The 14,534-nt window shown below is 46.2% G+C and overlaps 1 protein-coding gene across 4 annotated transcripts in view; it reads right to left on the reverse strand.

Moving 5' to 3' along the window:
* TACC3 (transforming acidic coiled-coil containing protein 3) overlaps window positions 1-14,534 on the reverse strand; it is a 623,382-nt gene that overhangs the window by 562,726 nt on the left and 46,122 nt on the right. For all 4 annotated transcript variants that reach the window (XM_069632144.1, XM_069632146.1, XM_069632143.1 and 1 more), the window contains exon 2: window positions 7,305-7,458. In XM_069632144.1, the coding sequence (XP_069488245.1) occupies window positions 7,305-7,457 (153 nt within the window). In that variant the 5' untranslated portion in view covers window position 7,458. The remainder of the gene's footprint in view (window positions 1-7,304; window positions 7,459-14,534) is intronic.

The following is a 14,534-nucleotide window of genomic DNA, read 5'->3' on the forward strand; positions in this document are numbered from 1 at the left end:
CAAATTGTATGAAGCGTCAGACGACCTCAGCATAGTCTCACAATTGTAGAAGTCCTTATATGCTTTTGACAGCGCAGGAGAACTTTGCATGAAATTTGCTTGGAGCAGGACTCCTACAGGATTTTGGATGAAGAGTCGTGGTCAAAGATACTTGTATACCTTTACAGGGCATCGTAAAACACCAGAATCAAGCTAATGCAGTGTAGCTTGTTGCACAGGGTTTACCGGACCGCAGCGCGAATGGCCAGGTTATTTCAGAATCACGTAAGATTGCTACAGATCTAGGAAGACAGACGCAGGGTTATCACATGTATTCTGGGGTTGTGCAGTAATACAATGATACTGGGCAGAGATCTACGGCAAGATGGGAGACCTGCGCGCGACAGGCTACTCGTACACCACCGGAGGCGTCTCTGCTGGGCATGTACCCCAGGGGAGGGCTTAGGACGACAAAACCTGCGTTAAGGTTTGTCGGCCTGACATTTGTGCTGGTAAAGCACAAGATAGCAATAGCAGACACCGACAGTCAGGGCCCCCACCCCCAAAAGTAATACAAGGAGCTGGAATATCTTGGACGTCATGTGTTTATGCCCTGATGAATTTGCTGTTTTACCCATCTGACAAGCAACCCTGAGCATGGCCCATCGGCACACAAGCAGTTGGGTAGTATGGAGGAATAAAATTGCAGGTGAAAGGGCAGGCAAGCGGCTGTGGGTTTTATTTTAGGAACTGAAACACGAAGACAACCAGCTCTGAAGACTTCAAATTAGCGACCAATGCAATCCTTTTTGGATTTGTGGGCTGGAGGGAGCGGGGGGGGGGGGGGGGGGTGTTGGTAGGTGGACGGACATACTGATTTGTATAGCGCATATACACAATGTGTTTCAATGCGATTCAAGGCAAGGGAAAATAGTGACATTCCTACAAGGCCTCGAGACATTAAGACTGTGAAATTACTATCGTACTAGGCTTGGCGACATTTCAGATAGTTCAAGAGCTATGACAAAGATAATGAGGAGAGGGGTGGGGCGGGGGCGAGACAGACCAGCAACTACTGCACTAGGCCTGACAACATTTCTGGTAGATCCGGGGAGTTGGCATGAGGTGCAGGGATTGGGGGAGGGGGGGGCTTTAGAGGAGAGGAACAAAACAAGTGGCTATCGTACTAGGTCAGATGACATTTTGGATAGAATAAGTGCAAAGAGTATAGAAAGGGGAGAGGGGAAATGACAGGGAGAGGAAGAGAAAACTGAAACGGTGAGTGTGGTGAAGGAGAAGAAGCAGTGTAGGGGGAGGGCAGGTAAACAGACATCACAACCATAAAGCAGGGAGGGGGCAAAACAAAGCCAACATTTGAACTAAGCTAAATGCATGACAATACAGCCAAATTTGAATGACAACCAGATTCCAAAGCTAGCAGTGGGTGCAAGAAGTACAAACATGAGGGACAAGCAGAGAAGGAGGGTAAGCGGGTCCAGATAAGGGATTTAACCCAAAGTTATGGAGATATGTTATGGAAGTCCAGATTACTTAGTGAAGTGAGGTGGCAGCATCATGGGAGTTCAAGTGCCGAGGTGACAAGAAATACCTCGGGAAGCTTTCTGGTAGCGGACAGGGAGCATACAGGGGCCTTGTTGTTGGCCTTCGGTGTAATGGCCGGCTCCCGCCTCCCGGTTGCTACGATTGGCTTAAAAACCAAGTGCAACCACTGGGAGGGGAGAGCAGGGCCAGGCCAGGCAAAAAAGACCAGTGGAGAAAAATGCAGCCATATTGGAAGGCCGGAAAACAGTGAGGCAAGATTGCAAGGTGCACGGGATGGAGGCACAAAGGTGGTGTAAAGAGCAGCAAAAACACTTACTGCTCTATCCTTGGATTTCACCCAACCTCCTGGCAAAGGCGACGGCCATGAGGCATGAACCTAGTCTGCATGCAGAGTTCCCACGCTGGGGCCTTTACCGGCAGTAAAGGTCGAAACAGTCCTTTGAGGAAATCCTTGACGAGACGGTGTGACCAAATAGAAGAGCGTCCCAGAATCCTGGTGTAGCAGGATAGCCACCAGATGCACCTTAATAGAGGCGTGCACCAGCCCCACGTTGGCAAAAGACAACAAGTATGGAAGCATCTGCAGGGCCGTGACCCTCAGAGGGTCGATCATCTGCGACCAGTACCACATAGCGAACCGCTTCCACTTGTCTGTAACACTAAAGAGCCAACAACACTCTGGCCTTGGCAAGGACCTCCCTGCTGTCCCCCGGCAACTCGTATCCTCCGAACTCTAGATCTGCAGGAGCCAAGCCATCCGGTTCAGCGACCCTGGGTAGTGACACAGGATTGCGCATCCTTTGGTGAGTAGATCCGCAACCACTGGCAGCAACATTGACAGGCTCAGAACTTCGGGTAATAAAAATGCCTCGGCCATGCCAGGGCGATGAAGATCATCCTGCATCAGCACTGTTTGAGTCGATTGATAACTCGCAGCAGGAGAGGCAACGCGTATAGGAATGACAAAGTTACTCACCGTAGTGACTACCTTACTCCTAGTCCATAGTCCCCTTTCCTCCATACTAGTGGGACATTACGTCCTTTGGGACAGGACCGGAACACTTCTAAAAAATTACAAAATAATAATTAAAAAAAAAATGTGTCCTTTTATTTTTACGCGGGGTCACCACATGCGACTGCAGCCCCGCCTTTCACATTGCCCTTCAGTCCTTCTCTATCGCCAGTTGAGGACCATTTAGCAACAGTAGAGGATCATTATTAGAGGGGACGGCGGGCGTATGGAGGAAAGGGGGCTATGGACTAGGAGTAAGGTAGTCAATATGGCGAGTAACTTTGTAATACTCCTACGTCCTGTCCCCTTACCTCCATACTTGTGGGAGATTCCCCAAGAACGGACCATAGGAACTACGGTTGGATGGAAAATCCCTTATTGGAACACATTTTTAAGAACTGACTGGCTGAATTGGGCATCAGCCAGGGAGCTCAGGTCAAGACAGCAATGTCTGCAAAAAGCCAATGGTGAGGCCCACTTAGCTGCCTTGGCTATGTACTCCCAAGGGACGAATATTTGGAAGGCAACTGCAGCTGCTTTGCCACGAACCAGATGTGCATGAATGGCCTTTGGGTGCAGAAGGCACTGAATTTTGTAGGACTCAAATACATGAAGCTATCAACCAAGAGATTTATGCTTTCGAGGCCGCTTTCCCCTTCGGGTCACCAAACGTAACAAGGTTCTGTTGAGGTAGATCTTCACAGCACGTCTGACGTCAAGATTGTGTAAAACCCTCTTGGCATCAGAGCCTGGATTTGGGAAGAAGACATGGACTGGTTTAAATGGAATTCAGAGACCACTTTGGAAAAGGGCGAGTGCCAAGCACAACCGTATCCTTGTGGAAAGTTAGGAACGGATGTTCCAGAGAGCTTGAAGGTCGCTTATTCGTTATGCAGAAGTCACTGCAATCAAAAAGACATCCTTCCAAGAAGGTACTTCGGTAGTGGCCATGGATTCAAAAGGCTAATGACAAAACAGTGCAGAACACGTTCAGATCCCATTTGGGATGGGGGGGCAGGGGGGAGCCCTACCGTTGGGAAAAGATGAAGACCTGCAAAATGTCTCTGGATGACTGGGTTAACCAGTGAAAAATAGCAACTGTCTGGACAAATAAGCTGCAATGGCAGATAAATCATGGATGCCAGAGGCTGCAAGGTCATATACAAACGACAGGACAGTCACTAGAAGTCTGTCTGGGATCAAGGTCTTTGGCTAGACACCAAATGACAAAAACAGAGTCACCAGCTCCTGCATTGGGCTCTCGTGGAGAGCTTTCGTGCCGCATGAATTATACGCATGTGGTCCTTGGAGGAGTTGAACTATGCTAATGACCGGAACTCAGGCACCAGGCCGTCAAGCTGAACGATTGTGGGGAGGAGTGCCACAAATGGTGACTGATCTGGTGAAGGTCAGGAATCTGCGGCAACCTGATCGGGGGGGGTGACGGAGGGGGGGAGAAGGACACTGACAGGAGAGGCAGTTCCGAAAACCAGAACCTGGCTGGCCACAAAGGCGCAATGAAGAGGGTTTGCAGTTCGGTGCACTCCTGAGTTTCCAGAGTGACCGATGAATCAGTGGCAAAGGAAGGAACTAGTACGCTTTCATGTACTCCCATGGGAACTCCAGGGTGTGCCCCCCCCGGCACCCCTCTGAAACCCGCCCCTGCCCCCTCACACTACCCAGATGAGGCTAAATATGTCCTCTCACCGAAGTCTCGTGCGACCAGTGGAAACCATTTGCTGTTTATGGCGAGGGCCACCAGCTGGAGCATCTGTGCGGCACGCACGGTGGTCCTGAAAGCCTCAAACCAGAGAAGGACCTCATTTGAGACCCCATCCTCTGAGTATAAGGTGCTTTTGCTGGGGTTTTCACAAGGATCGACAATGACTTGGCAGTTTGAGTGCTTGCCTTGGTCTTTGCGAATTCCTCATCCGTGGAGGAGTTGGACAGTTCTTTACCCTCAAAGGGGAGTTCAAGCACCTTGTCCTGAATTTCCTTCAAAAACTTTGTAGCATGCAGCCACGCTTGGCGGGAGACTTCTACTCCAACCATAAGGCCTCGAGCGGAAGTGTCTACATGATGGGCCGCAGCCTCAAGATACTGCCCCAGAACTCTGCCGTCGGATAAGCTGCCCTTAAAGTCTTAGCCTATTAGGAGGAATAGATTCCTGAAACTCGACAAGCTCCTTCTACAATTTGACATTAGCAGCCGCCAGGATAAGGTCAACATTACCCTGACGCAGCTGAAGAGCCAAATAGGAAATAACGTTCCCAATGGTGTCAAGAAGCTTGTCCTCTTTGGAAAGGATCTGAAATGCTGCAGTGGAGGATGTAGAGGTTGCCGCCACCACTGATGAGGGGAGTGGCCATTCAGACATGGGTATGTCTTCAGAGACATGTAGCGAGGGTCAATTTTCTTGTTTAGGTGTTGCTAGGAATTATGTTTTTTCCAGACCCTGCAGCCTTTGGCCAAGACATCCTCTTGAAGGAACACGCCAGTGCACTCATGTCGACAGCATAAAGGCTCCACAAAGTATTACTTGTGGAGCCACAGGTTCAGGTTTTGGGATATCTAGCAACGCCATCATATCCACAACCTGGTCGAGAAAAGCTTTAATAGAGCGGGACAGGCTGTCCGAGTCCGTTTGATCCTCATCCAGTGAGGTGAGAGCAGAAACCTGATCCGTTGTATGTGGCACCTCAGGACCCAAGGGCAGAGTTGACTGAGTCTTATCCATGGGAAAGTGGGGATAGAGGAGGCCCCATAGGAAGTGGTGGAGGAGGTGGCACTAACAGGTTCTGCAGAGGGAGTGCCGGAGCAGGGCCAGTTCAGGCGGCTTAGGATAGATTTCCTTAAATAAATCTATAAAGTACGCCTTCATGGGATCAGAATGCAGCAGAGTCTGAAACTTGCCAAAAACACACCCTCAGAAGAAGGTCTATGGACTGGAGTGGACAGGCGCTGCTCGGAAGGGGCATACCCACAGGATCACAAAGAGGATGGTTTCCAAGATGGGCCTCCACCAACTGGATCTACGTAAACCAATGAAGCAGACGTAGGAGGGAGCGAGACTGTGCGGCAGCGGAGTCCGAGCATGACAATCCATTGGAGGGCGAAACGGGTTCTTGTTATCCACAAAATGTGGAAAAGGCTGCGCAGCCCCAAAAACGGGCCCCTCAGTAACAGCCGTGGTGAACGTTGGTGTAAGAGAGGTAGTCAAAATGGCCGCCGTGAACCGCATGCATTAGACCGCCATGTTGTTAACGCCTGAGGCGAACTGCGTCACAGGTCGAGGCAAGACTCAGTACACTTAGTTCCAGATGTGGAAACCTCTGGGCTGACCCCGGTGACAACAGCCCCAGAAGTACTGGGCCCGGCTTTAACCCCCCCCCAAATGGGGAACTTCAGATAAAGATCTGGTTTTGGCAGCCCCTTTGCAGAGGTCCTCAGGGTAAATTCTGGAGCGCCGGTTAGATCCCTAGTAATAGAGCTGCTTGAGACCCTCCCGGACCAAGACGACCCCAGGAAGGAGCCCCCTGGTCGAGGTTCCCTAAAAAGGAACAAACTTACCGGCTGTTTTTTTTCTTCTTCAATGAACTGCTGTAAATGTGATGGAGGAATGCGCTGAAACACCTCCACCCACGTGGCAAGCCGATGCTGGAGTAACCGGACAGAGGGAGTTGCAGTAGAAGCACGAGTCCCAACGGTGTTCCGGGCCCAAGCACTCCAGACAAAGAGTGGGGATCCGCCCTCACGAAACGACATTCGCACGATGAACAGGACACGAAGTCCAGACGCTCCAGCATAGACAGAAGAAAGATTACCATGGAACCAGAGCAGGAATGAAGGACAAGGGAACAAAAGGAAAACTATTCCCTGCGATGCAAGTGCATCCAACCCCGCGGAGAAAAGGACTCAAGGGCGATGCGGAGCTCAGAAAGCATTGTTGGCGGGTGCGCCCAGTTCTATACTGTCAAGATGTTTTGAACATACATGATGCTTTGCATCATTAACAGACGAAATAGCAAAACCATTATTTAAAGACTAGAAGTTAACTGTATAGTGTGCAACGGGTGAATAGCCTAATTTGAGACACTAGAGACGTTTTAAAACGGTCACATTCCTGGACTGGTAAGCCAGTCTTGCTGTACACACTTACATATACACGGGCAATCACAGTGTGGTGGGAGGGGGGGGGCATTCTGGAAGCATTTCTAAAGTTGAGATTGGCAGGAGGGTAGAGTATATTAAACATTAAATTACTGCGCAGACTGGCGCCTGGACATAGAGGGGTATATTGCCTACAGTATTTGAGTGCAGGCAAGAAGGTAGATTGAACAGAGGAATGTGCTTTGGGTGGGGGGGGGGGGGGGGTTAGGAGGTGAGGGAGAACGAAATGAGGCACAAGGGCATCAGTTACCACTACACGCATTATGTTCTTTGAGAGACTGTAGAAAGCAGGCTTGTTCATGAAGAACCCAGGTCAGGCGGTGCTCGACCAAGAGAAACGGCGCATAGAAGTTAAACTTGAGATTCAACGGAAAAACGTGCAAATAATTATTCAGTACATTTGTTTCAGACGTCACTATGAACACAGACACGCTGAGTTAAAAGGAGATAATACACCCAGCCGCCTTCCATTTTCGGTGGACAACTCCACGTGGCAAAGCATACTTTAGAAACCATTCCACTCAACACGCGTTCCTCAAATTAAATGCATCAAGTAGGAGGAAAGTTATTCGCGTTTTACCTTCATTGGCTTCACTTCTGACTTGGGAAGATTTTGTTTTTGGGAAGGACGAAGAATAGAAGGTCTTCCCGTCTGTTGAGGGGAGGCGAACAAAAAGTCGCAGACTTCGGAGGCTACATGGATTCCACTGTTCTCGTCGTTTATCAGACTCATTCTGAAAAGAAAATGCACTTGTAAGTCTAGCCAGAAAAGGTGGAGTCACTCAAGCAGCTGCAATGAGAGATAAGGCAAACAACCTAGAAAGTTGCACGTATCGCTTGAGGGGCACCCATTCGCCATATGTTTTGTTACAAACATCTTGGTATTGCACTACAAGCACTTGGCATTGCACAGGGTCTGGGCAGATCAGACACAAGCACGAGAAAGTACACCCATGAAGGAAGATTCAGGAACCATAAAGGCTTCATTGCCCAAATGAGTAGACCTAGATGGTACAGTAAGCCTGAAAACCTACACCTAGATCAACATGACCCCACGCTCCAACAGAACAACAATTACTTTACGGAACATCCTCATTAACAATTGCAATGTTTTGGTTATCCTAATTAGCAGAACACATGTCTATTTGACATAACAGTCAAACGAGGAGCCGGGTCTCATCATCGAGTGCTGACCAAAACACACAACTTAAATGTACCAGCAGTCCCAAAAACGGGCAATGTCACTTTTTCCAGCACTACCCTTTACGTGGGCTTCCAGCACTACCCTTTACGTGGGCACAGAAGGGGGAACAGTGTTTCCCCTCTTCTACAACGTAGCTTGCAACCCCTAAGGTGACAAGAAGTTCCAGGGCGATTGAAAGTCGTCGCAGATTAAGGAGAAAAACGGTAATCTTGAGATTAAGAGCGGCTATAAAAGCACCACAGGACGACAGACACGAAGTCAGGGCCTCAGTGGAAACATTGCGACACAAGAACCAAAGTGACAGCAGTGAACTCTGATCTTACGTAGACAAGGTGCAAAGGTCCTCCAAATCATACACCAGGCTCCAAACTCATGCACCAGAAAATATACTGGGGCTGGGGGGGGGGGGGGGGAGGGAGTAGGGGGTGGGGGCTTTTTTTGCAAGCTTCTGGACACAAAAAAATAAAATCAAAAATCACTGGCACCCAACAGCCATGCCATTTCAATAAACACAGCACACAATGTCCAAGTCGCCGAAAGTAGTGCAAGTAAACAGGTTGGTTTGCATTAGCTCGCAACAGATGGAGAAAATACCAACTCGAAGGCTGGCACAATATTGCCCACCATCTCCCCTCCTGCAGAAATCTTTTGTAAATAAATGGTGTCGTTTACCATCTTCAAACAGGGAGGCTTCCTGCACTGCAAACACATGAGTGCAGTGTAAATTCACAGTGGGGTGCACGAGTGGTTGCAAATGGACACTAAGTTGCAGGAGGTGTTAAGCATGCAGGCTGTGAATGATAAGGAAAGCTTTTTATCCAACTTTCCTCCGCTGACTTGACGTGAATGGAGTCTCCAGCATACCTGCGTTTTGTATGCATAATTACTGATTAACAGAAAGTCGTGTTTTGCCAATCACCTGCTTCTCTCATTTTGTTTGGGGTGCACTGGACAGTCCCTATGCCTGCCAATGAAGGTAATGAGACTCCATTGGGTTTCCACCTTTATTTTCAGAGTAAAAAAAGCCAACTTATGTGTTCATTATTTTATTTTCGTGTGCTTATCCTGCTGCGGGTAGTTAATTTCTCTCCCGAACCCCATATTGCACCACGATATTGCCCTTTCTGATTACATCTACTTAAAACGGTTGTTCCTTATGGTAAAAGCCCCCCTCAGCCATTTGTGTTGGTACTCTTTTACCCTCAGATGGAAATTGCCATACGAGGACCTACACTGACAGAATCTAGGCCTGGCCTGTCCATAAAAGACAGGGAGCAAAGCTTTTCTCCAAGAGAACAGGCGAAAGTCAGGGCTTTTTGACAGATGGTTCCAACAGAAACTAGCTTGGAAAAGTGCCAGAGAATGATGGAGACCTTGTGCTGTCCAGTTTAAAAATCCATACAAAGAAAATATTACTCCCAAAATACTAAATGAATCACCATTGATAAAACCTTGATTAAAGCACAATAGCATGCAAATTATCCATCCTTCAAAATATTTTGGCTACGCAATAGTAAATTATAATGCACACTAAGAATTAGAAGAAATGGAGCATTCATAAAATCTTCCAATTCAGAGCCTAGTGGCCCTTCAAACGTATTTTTTAGATTTGTGTGTTAGTTCTAAACGTTACACAAAACAATTACAAAATATATATTCCAATTCATTACATGGCCATAAAACAATTTCCATAAAAACATTACAAAATTGTTAATCAAAATCATACACTCAGTTTCAACAGTATTTCAGTAAACTAACGAATCACAATATTGCACAATCATAATCAGCACCTCAATCCTTTATAAAGAGAGCCCTATTAAAATGGTTGCTAGCCATAAGGCATTAGCTACAGAAAGGTTTACTTTTAATGTCATCCAAATCAGTAACAAAAGCCCCCAGGCAAAATATGTACAGATATCCCAGGGTGAGACAACTAGTTAATACATGTGGAGAAGTCCAACTGATATGGCATTTGCACTCCAACCCCTTCGCTCCGACTCTTCCCAACTCAAGGTGGGTAGCTGATTAAAACAGAGGAGCATCACAAAACCTCTTAATGCCGGGGCAGGATCTCTCCTCAAATATGCTTGGGGCCTGACATCAGTAATCTGACATTCAGCCTAGTCCCTGTAGGAACCCAAGTCCTGCAAGATGCCTATGGTTCCGGCCCCAATCCCAGACCTTACGTTTATCCGAGAACTGTACTCATCCTTCTCCCACACTGGCTTCCATTCTACACATTGAAAAAGCTTCAAGCAGGAGTCTTATATTTCCCCCACATCAACGACCCTTGCTTAGACCATAGAGTTCCCTAAAATAGACAAAAAGTGGGCACTTTGGTCCCTTAACATCCTTTATACATACCTGGCGTTGCCCAGGATTCCGTTTCCTCATAGGTACCATTAGTTTGATTTTATATTTTAAAAAGGTTTTCTTATAAAGACTACATTATTTGGTCTTCTTAAAAACGTATAACTATGTGAGAACATGGAGGTTCCGGAGCAGCATAGTGAGCGACATGCTGACCGTGCAACCAGCTAAAGACAAAGGATTCTAACCGGGCGTGTCACATTGGATCCGGACTCTTGCCCTTAGCCTAGGATGTAGCGCTCAATTGGAATACTTTCTTTATTTTCAACTAATTCAAGTTGAGCCGATACACGACCCGTCTCACACCCTCTTTTACAAATACCCCGGTTCCCAATGGACCATGAACCAGGCCGTTGGTGGAAATACAATATTTATTTTAATCTCAAAGGAAATCACACAATCTTTATATGGAGCAGCAATCACCAATGGGGTGATAATTACAATTAAAACCACAGAAATACACTTGGGTATCCTAGAAGATATCCAAAGCACAAATAAATAAGAGCACTTTTTGAATTAGGATAGATAGCACCCAAGTTAAGGTTTCCCAATACTCTAATTCTGAGTGGATAGAAAGAAGCAGCAGGCAGTCAGGGATATGAGGCAGCAAACAGAATCAAAATCTGACCTTCCCTCACAACAAGAGGCAAACACGGATTTTAAACCCTTTGCAATGGCCTAAAATGACACTCGGATTTCAACAAATAATTATATATGTGTGGTTAAATGATGACGTACATACGTCTCATCACAGTATCAGGGATGTTATATCACTAGCAACTATAAGGGAAGGTATCACAAAAGGCATACAGTCACAAAGCAGGTAGAAATGGAAAACACAGTGCAGTCAAATCCACACAAGGAAAAGTTGCATTTTTCTTTTTTTCAGCTTTAAATGGCAAAAACGTTTATTTAAAAAAAATTTAAAAAACTGAAAAAAACTGGTGAAATACACTAAAATCGGAATGCGGTTTTTAGGCTGGGTGATAAATGCACATCACAGGGACTATATAGAAGTGAAAGGGTGACTATAGCTTAAGAATTGGATGAGATTTTCAAGGTGAAAGGAGGTTCAATTTTAGGAAAATAACGCAGTGAAAAAGCGAAAATCGGATTTGAAAGAAAAAGGACAAGTTTTACCTACACAAGATTTAATGGCTATAAAAGAGGAACGCCACCTGTGAATATAAAAGTTACGCTGCAGTTGTAACCATTCACGCAGTGTACCCCTTTTCTTAGAGAAAATTAATTTATTTAATCAAAATATTGCTAAGGACTTACGATCTATGCAAGACAGGAATGAAGAGAAAAGTGGTGCTAACGCTTGGAGGTCAAGGACAGGGTGCACAGAGAATTCTAACAGTCTTCAACAAGTTACCCAGGCAAGGATAGGATTTCTTAGAGAGTAGAACAAAGACAAGTATCAAGATGGGATAGACTGTGTGGCTATAGGATGGGGAAATACTCACAATCCACACTGGAGTTTGGATTTAGACAGTCAACCGGATTCTGGTCAAAGGAAGGCAGCTCAGAATCTGGAAATTCAGGAGAGTGTCCTGTCCCTGTGAGCTCCCACCTTTATATAAAAGCGGGTGACATCACCGGTTTATTGTTGGGCAGAACTGAGCTAGACGTACCCCCAAGAACCAGATAGGTCAGCTAATGTTGGTTGCCTCCTCTAGGAGGGGAGGCAGTTTATGGGGTGTGTTTTTATGAGGTGCTAAGCCTTCCCACCGTCCTTTTTGCCAAACATCATTCTCAACATAAATTACACATTTGTACAGTTGTGGTAGTTTAACAAATTACATAAGCAGATTATATATTTTATGCAGAGCATGGTGTTCCCACAGCTCCGAATGCCATTGTTTCGCCCTTCTAATAGTTTTTCGCAATTTAAGAAGCGCTTCACCCAAAATCCCTCAATTTTAGGTGAGTGTGCATATTATCATAAGGCATATTTCTAGAAATTTTTAACATTCCACCATATGTACTCGCCCACCCCCCTCCCCCAATTTCCATTCTCCTGGCGTTTGTGTCCCATACATGCTATGGACGGCCGCAATATCTTGTTTAGAACCCATGAAAATCACATTTAAACTGTACAACTTTTACTTTTTTGTGCTGTCTGGTTACACAATTAACAGTCTTAAAAGTTTATTCCTCAAATAGTATTTTGAGACAGATGGTCAGCCTTTGTCCTTCAACTGGGACAATTTTTTTCTTCAGCTACTGACAGTAACTGTCAGTTTCAGCCCAGGGTGGCCATGGGGTTTTCCCGGTTTGAATGTTTATGGTCACTTCCCCACTCCACACCTAGGTGGCCCAGATTTATTGTCTCAAGCTGAAGCCCAGATAAAGGTCTGACGAGCACGTGATACGTCTTTGTGTTGGTCCATTCAAAGTTTTCAAAGGTAGCAATTAACATGCATATGTCCCAGACGTTTTATGGTAGCGCCTTCTAGGGTGGGTGGGGGGACTCAAGTTTAGCCAGCAGAAATCCTGTTCTGGAGCTTCCTCAGTCAAACCAATGCATTTAATTCTTTATTTTGTTCTTAATCAGAAGCAAGCCTATTGAAATAAAACATCCCATATGTTTCCAGGCAAAAACCCCATTGACATTGCTAGGTCAGGACAGGGCCTTATCCAACATACACTTTTAAAACAGGTATTTTTCTTAATTTGCAAAAGCACATTTAAACATGCGGTGAAGTCTGCTGGTATGTCCCTTTCAAAAGGTTTCTGAATTTCCCACATAGTTTAGCAGCCCTAGTCAGTTTCTCTCATACAGCGATCTGTTTAAGACACAGGTCCACTGAAATTGACATATGCCCTTAGAGCTAGGGTTTCTTTTGAAGCAGTGTGAGATTTTGCAGCCCAAAAGTCAAGCGTTTTTCCATGTAGATGAAAGTAAAGCTTCTGTTGATTTCCCAGACTTGGTCTGACACAGCCTGCCATTCAGAAATAATGCTCTTTTCTGCTGGAGCACAATCTGAATATGATTTGGCATGGCAGGGCCTCACGCATAAAAGAAGAGCAGTGTAGGACAGGTAAAGAGCATCAGAGCGGCATCATGTATTTCCATGGGAAGCTTTGGGCTAGCAGCAAAGCAGTGCAGATTTTCACTTTGCTTCTTTAATACACACAAGAACACACCATGGCAGCCTTTCTCAGGGTGTTCCTGTTCCAACTTGCCAAATGGTGCTTGGCAAATCAGTGCAGCCATACTTTTGTAGCTGCAAAATACAGTTTTAAAGCAAGGCCTTGGTGCTTATAGGAGCCAGAGCAGCCATTTTGCTGGTTCTGCTGAAGTGCAGCTTGGTGATGTGGAGGGGGGGGGGGGGGCGAGAGAAATACTGCTGAGTGGGTAAATATATCCCACAAAGGCTATAAAGAAAATGTTTTGTTTTGCCAGTTGGAGCAGATATACAACAGATTTGGGGAAACTCTAGACACGCAATATAACTTCCCGTGGGAGAAACATGGAGATTTACCAGTGCACTTGATAGACTGGCCCTGTGCCTTGTTGATCGTGATACCGAATGCCAGCCAGACCAGGAACTGTAGGCGCTTGAAACTGAATGGCGGGTCTGGTGGAATGTGAGGGATTAATACATCTCTTTTTCCCTTCCTGGTCAACAGACGCTTCTATCACGTTGGGCAGCAATTCGTTGACGCAATCTTGTGCCATTACACAGCCTAGGTGGGTCGAGGTTGCGAAGCAGCATGATGGGAGACCAGACTCTCAGTCAAAGATGTGGTGGCATTCCAGGGAGATGGGCGGTTTGAAACAATTTACTTGATGTACAAGCGCCTTACAAATGCACAATAAATAAATGGGACTCAGTTCAGCGAGTTGAGTAATTCTGTTGGATAGTTTACGACTGCATCGATTCTCCGTAACTGTGCCCGGATGCATAGCCTGAGTCCGATTATTAATTTCATTGACAGAATAATTTTAGCAGCAAGGATGGCTCGTTCACACAGCCCCTGGTTGGCACTATTCGTAAGTGTAACAGAAATGCCTGTCGCTCGCACGTCTTTATATAACAAGTTGAACCTGATGGAATACTACCTGCCTTCACCTTTGCCTCGAAGGTCCATACGCGTTCGCCAAGCCACAAACAATTTGACTTTTATATATAGATAAGCCACGCTTCAGGTAAGCCAGGCCCAGGATCCAAGTTAATCCCAACTCCACGCATATTGACTGGATAGGGATAACAGTGGGCCAATCCC

This window comes from Ambystoma mexicanum, chromosome 6q (genome assembly GCF_040938575.1).
Source record: "Ambystoma mexicanum isolate Mex_15411 chromosome 6q, UKY_AmexF1_1, whole genome shotgun sequence".
In the NCBI taxonomy this organism is placed as follows: domain Eukaryota; kingdom Metazoa; phylum Chordata; class Amphibia; order Caudata; family Ambystomatidae; genus Ambystoma; species Ambystoma mexicanum.